The 9,229-nt window shown below is 33.0% G+C and overlaps 1 protein-coding gene across 1 annotated transcript; it reads right to left on the bottom strand.

Annotated features, from left to right (window-relative positions):
* Window positions 1-2,215: 2,215 nt before the first annotated feature.
* LOC137745039 (photosystem II 22 kDa protein, chloroplastic) lies at window positions 2,216-4,889 on the bottom strand. Its single transcript, XM_068484899.2, has 4 exons — window positions 4,424-4,889; window positions 4,214-4,327; window positions 2,816-3,059; window positions 2,216-2,597 (listed from the first exon to the last, which is right to left on the bottom strand). Exons 1-4 carry the CDS (start codon window positions 4,640-4,642, stop codon window positions 2,350-2,352), a joined length of 825 nt encoding a protein of 274 aa, XP_068341000.2. The 5' UTR covers window positions 4,643-4,889; the 3' UTR covers window positions 2,216-2,349.
* Window positions 4,890-9,229: the final 4,340 nt, after the last annotated feature.

Consider the following 9,229-nt stretch of genomic DNA (forward strand, 5'->3'; position numbering starts at 1 on the left):
AAGTTATTTTGATGATTTTAATTTTTTTAACTACTAAAAAAAAACTTACTATAAAATACAATAGATATAATGAATATGTATATATTGTTTATTAATTATTATTCTATTATTATTCTATATAAATTTTAAAATTTAAGTTTTATTTATTTATTTATTTTTATAGGCAAAGATTGAGATTAAAAATCATAAAACACATTAAAACATAAAAATATCAAGTAATTTAAAAATACCAAACACATTAAAAAATTATAATAATTAATTTACATGCACAAAAAATATGCAAACGCTCGTAGTCGCATCCTCTACGCTTTAACGATGGGTATATGATCGTTTGAATTTTTAAAACCATACAAACTCTCATGAATAGTATTTTTAAGGGAGTTCAAAATAAACAAAATTCATAATCATTAATGTATAAGTCTGAAAGATGTGAAAGCATAATAAACGTTCATAATTGCATCCTCAACGCTTAGACGATGGTTACATGGTCGTTTAGATTTTTAAAACCCTCCAAATCTCATGAACAGTGTTTTTTATTTGAGTGTAAAATTAATAATAATTATTGTAGAAGTGTGAAAAATGTAATCACTCATAATGAAAAGCTTTACAACTTTCATGAAGGGTTCAACTCCGAAATTTAGTATTATGTTTTACATTTTTTTGGGTCAAATTATGTTTTTCATTTTCATTTTTATTGATTTAAAATATATTTTTCTTAACGGGTAACGGGTCGGGTCATATTAACTGATAATATTAATGGGTTGCTTTCGGATCGGGTCATATTACCCATTTACTTTACATGACACGACTCGTTAAGCTATCGGGTACGACACAAACACGAGAAACATGACCCGAATGCCAGGTCTAGCAAGGGGGGATTAAAGGTATTGCTTTACATGATTTTTCTCTGATTTTTACTACCTATCGCTACTAATATTGTTGTTCACTGCTTTAAATTGTGTTCCTTTGCTTTTAATTAGGAAAACTAAGCATTTTCTCTTATTAATAGTAAAGATAGTTGATAAAAAAAAAATATTACAATATATAGTTGACAAAAATTATTTTATAGTTAGTTGACTAAAAATCTAGTAGTATAGATTGATATAGATAAGTAAAATTGAATGAGAAAATTTTCTTTTTTCATATACTAAGATACAAGATGTTTGTGATTTGCCTAAATTAGTTTGTAAAGTATTCTTATTCATAATCATTGAACAAACACATTTTTTTTTTAACAAACGATACTATCTACATTAAGGGGGTAGAGGAGTAGGCTAAGCCTCACAATGGGTTAGTAATAATATAGTTCAAATTCGTCTTTAGCGAGAATCAAATCTAAGACCTCTCACTTACCAAAAAAACACATTTTAAAGGGTTAGTTGTTATCAATAAGTTGTGATACCTATTAAGAAAATCCTCTTTGTCAATAAAAAAGGATGAAAAGAAGATTTAGTCATTTATTCACCATTCAATAAGAATATTAAAAATAAAAATAAAAATAAAAATAAAATCATAGGCATTAAGGTAATTTCATTGAAAAGTTTTCAGTATTTTTTCTCCTCCCTCGCCCACATATCACCAAAGCATCCCACCCCACATCTCTCTCTCTCTCTCTCTCTCTCTCTCTCTCTCTCTCTCTCTCTCTCTCTCTCTCTCTCTCTCTCTCAATTTTCACACATGATGTGCGCGCATTTTCTAGTAATCATAGAGAAAACATTGTTTTTAAAGGGTTAGTTGCAAATGTAGAACGATTTTCACAATTTGATGTGGTAGAGACATGATACAAACGTAATTTGTATAGTTAAATTTCCTTAAGGATTATTTGATTACTTCTTGTCCCAATGTTAAATGCCAAAATAATCTCACCAATATGAGTTTTAGATGAATTCCGCTTCCAAACTTAGGATTTTTAGACACCGTCGCATTGGTAGATCCAACTAATAAAATCTTATAGGATATTAAAATTTACAAAACTAGCTTGGCAAGTAAGTTAACTCCATGGAAGACAATGTCGCATTTGGTAGATCCGATACGGTAAACCCGGTAGGGGATAACAATTTACAAACCTAGATTGTTAAGCAAGTTAACTCAGTAGAGTTGAAAGCTAGCTCATTGCATCAAATTCTCACTCTCTTACTTTCATTTTCTGCTTTTTTTGTGTGCGTTGTAACCAATAACCATAGGAATTTAAAAGCTAGTGCAAAAAGACAGTATATTTAAGGTCAACATGACCAAAGGAAAATAAAAAGATCGATGATATAAGAATTAGAGAAAGGAAGAAGTATTTTCTCATACATGATTAAAATAAGTTTGATGTAGTGAGCATTGTCTCTCTCTCTCTCTCTCTCTCTAGTCTTCTTCATCCACATCTGTGATGAATTTACCAGTTCCGGGATTCACTGCAGCAATGAAGAAGAAGACAACATTGAGCAACACAAGGGGTTCGATTTCGTTAATGGGGACTCCAGTCTCAATGTTTAACTGGGCTAGTGCTCCCTTCCCTGTGATGATTTCTCCTATTAGAGAGAATGCAAATCCCAACTGTGCCAATCTTCCCACAAATAGCTCGTTCGCCTTTGTGAATCCAAATAGAGGACCTATGCATTTGTAAAACAGCAGAAACTCCTTAGATCATCTAGGTCATGCCACGTAATGTAAATTACTTCGTTTTGTAGAATAATGTATTCTCGTTATACATGTTATGGTGTAAAACTATCAATTTATGGAACTTTTGTATGTCCAAACTAACAATGTAACAATTTAACATGTACCATGTATTTTAAACATTATTTATCTTGAATTGTAAATTAGTTACCTCCTTCATTGAGACCCAAGGCTGATTTTAATCCTTTGCCTGGACGGATCACTGCCCCTTCAATTCCAGTGGGCGGGTCATCGACGAATCTACCACGGTCACCTAGAGCTCCAATAGCCCCAAGGAGGGTGAAAAGGATGAAGAAGAGAAGAAGTGGTTCAGCTTCATAGATGGGAACTCCGGTTTCCAAGTTCAATTGTGAAAGAATTCCTTTTCCTGTAATTGCTTCTCCCAACAATGATGCCTGCAATGTTTGAAAGACAAATTTCTCATGAACCGTCACATTACGTGATTTGCAAAATATGGTTTACAATGATGATCTCTCTAGTATTTCCAAATATAAAATATGGCAATACTAGTGACTATTTTAGTGGCATGTGTGAGGGTTTGCTGTGTGTATATCTGAAAATGCTTCATCATGCTAATTTTATTACCATCTCAAAATACTTCGTTCATTCTAATTATAAGCAAAGTGAAATGAGAGAATTATACAGAAATTTGTTGCAAAATTATTTTGAGATATTGGTGAAAACTAAATAGTTTTAAACAAATCTTGAAAGATAATGGTAATGAAAACAAATTGTAAACCAATAAGATAGCAAAACTCGGAAGATGTTATTAATTTAAACTATGTTTAAAGGTTTGCATGTTTACTTATTACGTTTTTCAGGCACGAAGAACATATATGGTGGGTAGAAGAAAGTAAGAAGGATTTTCTCCACTTTAGGTTTTGTTACATTAATATTATGTTAAGATTTGATAACATAACTATGGATACCATTTGTACCACTACTTCAGAGCAACCTGTTTAAATAAAGGAAAATTCAGGATGTACGATTTTCTTTATTTCCTAACATTTTATATTTGGTTTTTCAAAGCTTCTTTTGGATGCATACACAGAGTCAGGTTCATGCTCTTCCTTCGTGTGTCCTTATTTTAGGCTTTTTGTTTATATCGTGATTTTTTTTTATTCACGAAACCTTCTCTTTTATTGTCAGAGTTTTTTTTTTTGGTTAAAAAATAAATATCTAAACCATCTTTTAACAAAATTTTCTTTGTCAAATAAAAGAGTATGAAAAAATAATTTAATTTTTTATCACAAAATAAAATCATGGCAATAATGTAATTTTGTACAAACTAAATTCTGCCTTTTTTTCAAACCTCAACCACATGCCATTATAACATCTCTAATCATGGGCAAAAAAATGTTTCTTACTTTTTTAAAAAAACTAAACACAAACTAGTTTGTCTACTAATTTAAGCAGTACAAAATGAAGTGTATTAAAAAAAAAAGCACACAAAGTGAGATTTAAAGAACTAACAATAAAAAGAAAATCATATATAAATGGACAGTAAAGAATAAATATAGAACAAAAGAGCAAGAAGATTATGACTCACAGCAAAGCCAATCATGGCAACCCGACCAACAAAGAGCTCATTCTGCTTTGTGAAACCAATGCCCCCAGAAGTTCCAAAGATACCGTCTTCAACCTTCGGCTTCGGCGACGGGGCCTGTTCAATTTGGTTAAAAACAACAATCAAACAAATGCATACAAAATTATGTTTTAACTACAAGAAAAAATGTACATAGTTGAAAGAAATGAAAACCTTCTTGGCAGGAGCTTTTGTTTTCGATTTGAAGAGAGCGACAACGGTCAAAGACGATGAGGCAAAAGAAGATGATGGGAGAGGTCTGAAAACAAGTTGAGAGAAAGACTTAGGCCTAAGTCTTTGAACTTGTACTTTGAGTAAAGGGTCTGAGGACTTCAAGTCGACGACATGGCCTGAAGACACACTACTGGACATGAGAAGCATGGTTTGAGCCATGGTTTTTGCTAGGGTTTAAATTTGGAATTGCTGGAAGAAGATTATCTTTGTTGCTTGGGGTCGAGAACGAGAGGTGTGTGTGGGAGTTAGAGCTAGTTTAAATCGTGAGAGATGTGGATATGGTATGTGAGCAATTGATGGGCAACTAGAATGCCCACGTCTTTTGATTAATTTGTGATGTTGGAGATAATGTTCGAGCCTACCTCACTGTAATAACATCAACAAAGTGGGAAGCATAATAGTCCACAAAATGTGGGTCTGACACGGGTACACTTATAACAGGAAAGGGATCATCTCCTGATCTCTTCCACTAAATCCTACCAATCAACAAATCCGAGCATTTGAAATTTAATCCAACGGCTAAAGCTATTATAACTTTTAAAGGGGGCCCCTATTTTTAACCTTTGGATCAAATTTCAAGGGCCCAAATTTGTTGATTGGTAGGATTTGGTGAAAGGGATCTGGAGAGGATCCCTTTCCCTTGTAACAGGTTGGGATGAAAAGTTTCCAGGAGGATCCTCGCCGGATCCTCTTTGTGAGGATCATAGGAATCCTCCAATCACATTCGTTTATCGTACATCGTACGGTCAAAAATCATTGTAAATTTTTTTATTTAAAATTGAATATAAACAGTACCTGATAAAAACTGACCGCACGATATATGATGAACAGAATTATTGAAGGATTCTTGGGATTCTCACAAAAAAGATCCGGCCAAGATCCTCACTGGAAAAGTTGCAAATCATACATAGCAACATAGCATAACAACAGAATATAATGCATATCTTGCAGAGCGTAGCCATTAATGTGATTTTGTAACTCGTGTGTTACGAGAAAAGTAAGTGAATCACTAGTTTATGCATGCACATTAAGTACTGCTACACTTATCATCTCTTTGTATCATTTCTTTAATAAAGGTAGGGCCTGGTAACACAAGTAGGTCTCATCTCTGTAAGATAGATGATACAAATAGGTAGTAAAAGTATCATTTTTTATACACATATTATCTTTCTTGTCACGTGCAATGGTGGATTCAGAAAATATTATTAGGGGGTCAGTAAATTTTTTTAACAAAAATAGCGTGCAAATCGCCATTTCATCGAGTCTTGGTAGGTCTAAAGTCATTTGCAAAAGCACATTGCACACTTGTTAAGGCCTCATTCAAATGAGTAACTAACATGTTCCAAGACTGCTCTTATATGAATACTTAACAAACGAACACACTTGCTTTGTTCATTCTCTGAGATTACCATTTCATTTACTTTGCATTTTTGGATAGTCTTTTACTTCGTTCTTTTTTTTTTTATATATATTCCTACAAATGTAATCACAACCAACAAACAAGCCAGAGGTAGATAATATTAGGAATGGACTGTCAAGTGGCAACACCTCTCTAATGCATTTTATATAGCAGTTGGAGGGCATATATGTAAGGCAACTCTAACCTTCAAAGGGGCAGCACCCAAGTCATTCATGGAAATTCACCGAAATTTGAAGGGTGAACTGATCCCCTTTGCCCCTAAGTTAGTATGCCCCTGGCCATGTGGTTCAAACATATTTAATCACCAGTTTATGCATGTATACACTATCTTTCTTGTCACATGGCATGTCAAACATATTTCGTACAAGTTTTTTTTTTGGGGTTAATTACACGCCAAAGGTGACCAAATAATAGTGTATTGTTGTGTGCACAATAAGTATGTAGTCCAATCAAATACAATACTTTAGCAAAACAATAAATTAAAAATACAATACAATACGGTGTACTAGTATCCATTATTGTTTTATGTGGCCAAACATAACTTGGTCACATTTGGTGGACCATTTATTAAAGCAATATTAAAAAAGAAATATATTTGTTTTCAACAACAATACAACTAACTGTTCTTATATATAACGGCATTCAACCTACTATCTATTTGATTAAAATTAACTTGCTCCATTAATGAAATTGTTAACCTTAAAGAGAAATCATACATGTTTAAATAAGTCACAACTAATTGTGTCAACCATAGTACGAGCCCAAAGAGGTAAAAACATTACTCTAACCAAAGGATACCACAGGGCCAAACCCACAAATCCACACCACAGCCCATGTAGGGCCATACCCACTAACCCACACCATCCCCATATCTAAATAATTTAAGAAAATTAGGATTTAAGCTCATGTGATAAAGTGTATTAGGATTTAGGCCCAAAATTGAAAATTTCATCAACTCTCTGTTAATATTATCATGTGAGCCACACATATTAGGCTAAAACGGAACTCTACATTAGTTGTTAGCACGTGGGGATATATGTGAAACTAACTTTATCTTTTTAGTCTCACATGTGAGCCTTTATATGCTAACAATTAATGGTGAGTTGACAAAATCTTCAATTTTGAACTTAAATTCTAACAGACTTCACTACAGGGCTTAAATCCAAATTTTTTTACCACAGGGGTTATCTTCCTTTCAATTGCACTGTAGCCACCACCCCTCCCCAACTTTAGAATAAAGTAATAGGCAGGATTTAAAGCTCCATGCCTCAACCAACCATATTCAGTTTTCAAAGGCTAGTTAGTTCATAAGATCTCTCACGTATCCAATACACAATTTTATCAGCGTCTCCTCTATTACTACTGGTAGAAATCAAGAGGAGATGAGAGAGATATCATAATCATATGGTGCCCTGAGTACATGAAAGAATCTCTCATAATCCAGTATCACCAAATGAGACCTTACAACTCATTCACACTTTAGACTACTTTTTGTATTTTGTGTCAAGTAAATGGAGTCAACCCAATTAAGCTCAACGCTAGTTAGCTAGTTTCTTTAAAACCGTAAACCAGGTTAATTAATGAGGTTGTCTCCTTTATGCATGCATTGGATCAACAAAACCAGCATGCATATGGACTATGGGATATTTACAAAAACACATGCCTTTACTTGGATCTTTCTCTAAGGTCACATTCAGACCTCACCGGATGAGTGAGTCCACACAAGTGTTGGAGATGTGAACCACACATACACTCACTAGAAGCCCTGCAAAAATACAAGCTGGGTACAAAAAGTATCTAAGGCCGACGGATCAACTTTGAACACATCGATGAACAAGCAGAGTGCACCTGGATATTACAAGGTTTCTGTTGGTACAATATAAACCTCAGTAATTCAGTAATATTTAAACAATTTTAAAGAAAAATGAACTATATACTAACACCTACTCCAACCCTATAAGTAAAACTCAAATTTTAGGTTCTAAATCTACCTTAACTTGTTCCAACTCTTGGTCAAATATGAGTTTTAACCCAAAACTCATTTCCGAGGCAAATTTAGAACTCATTTGGATGTGCTTTTAAAATAACTGAAAGCGCTTTTGGTGAAAATATTTTTCGAAACAATCCTTAGTAAAATGTTAATAAATCCTGAAAAAAGCATTTAAAGTACTTCCTGGAAGAAGCACATAACTGGTGCTTCTCGTAAAAAACACTTAAAGAGCTTTTGAAACCCAAAAACATTTTATCTAAAAGCGCTTTCAATCATTTTAAAAGCATATCTAAACGAGCTCTTGATTTAGGCCAGAATTTCCTCATGAGTTAGTGGGTTGGGGCACCATGTATGTGAATTTTTTTTTAGTTTTATATTTAAAACTTCATTGAATCTAAAGGCTAAAATCTTATATGCTCAATAGTGTTCAACGAGTTTCATAGTGTCGGTTTAGTGATTTTTCAATAATTATCAGAATCTAAATATTTTTAGGTTAAATTAATTAGAATAGTCTACATAAATTTTTATTTTTAAGAAAGTTATTTCAAGAAAAAAATTATCCTAAATTCTTTATTTAGTAATCTCGGACTAAAAATTTACCCACAAGGGTTAGAGCAAACAATCAGTTTCTGAGTTAAAACTTAGGGACATGTTTGGTACTTTACTTGAATCCAACTTTTTAAACTCAAAAACAATTTTCAAGTTTTAGGTATTAAAAACTTGTTTGGTATGATTATTTTTAAAAACTGAATTCAAGACTAACTCAAAAATATAGGCTATTCTGTAAAAATATAAAAAGTGAATTTTTAGAGTTTTAAAACTTAAACTCACTCCTTTCTTTTCTCTTCCTTTTCCTCTCTCTCTCTCTCTCTCTCTCTCTCTCTCTCTTCTTCTTTCTCTTCCCTTTCTTTTTTTTTTTACTTTTCTCGTCTCTCATCCAATCCGCTCTCTTCATTCTCTCGGTTCTTTCTCTCTCCTCTTCCTTTCTATCCGATCCTCTCACTTCTTTCTCTCTCCTCTTCCTTTCTATCTGATCCTCTCACTTCTTTCTCTTTCCTTCAATCATCTCTTACTTTCTTTCCTCCTCTCTCCCCTTTCTCCCTCTTCTACGACCCGCTTTTTTTAGATCTCCTTGTCTAATTTAAGTCATAAGATTTAAAATTTTAAATTGCAAACCAATTAAATTTTTAAGTCTTAAAAAAATTGTTTTTAAGAAATATTCTGAAGAAATGTTTTAAGAAATGATTAAAAATTTCAAAAAGAATACCAAACAGGCACTAAACTTTCTGAGTAAAAAATTTTAAATTTTAACCCAAGACTTAAAAGATAGTCTGAC

Source organism: Pyrus communis, chromosome 15 (assembly GCF_041283825.1).
Source record: "Pyrus communis isolate YQ-2024b chromosome 15, ASM4128382v1, whole genome shotgun sequence".
In the NCBI taxonomy this organism is placed as follows: Eukaryota; Viridiplantae; Streptophyta; class Magnoliopsida; order Rosales; family Rosaceae; genus Pyrus; species Pyrus communis.

Excerpts from the sequence above, each read along its gene's own strand:
- LOC137745039 (XM_068484899.2), bottom strand. The coding sequence starts at position 4,642 with ATGGCTCAAACCATGCTTCTCATGTCCAGTAGTGTGTCTTCAGGCCAT. Across the intron at positions 4,328-4,423 it reads CAAAAGCTCCTGCCAAGAAG|GCCCCGTCGCCGAAGCCGAA; the intron begins GTTTTCATTTCT and ends CAAATTGAACAG. Across the intron at positions 2,598-2,815 it reads CTTGGGTCTCAATGAAGGAG|GTCCTCTATTTGGATTCACA; the intron begins GTAACTAATTTA and ends ACAAATGCATAG.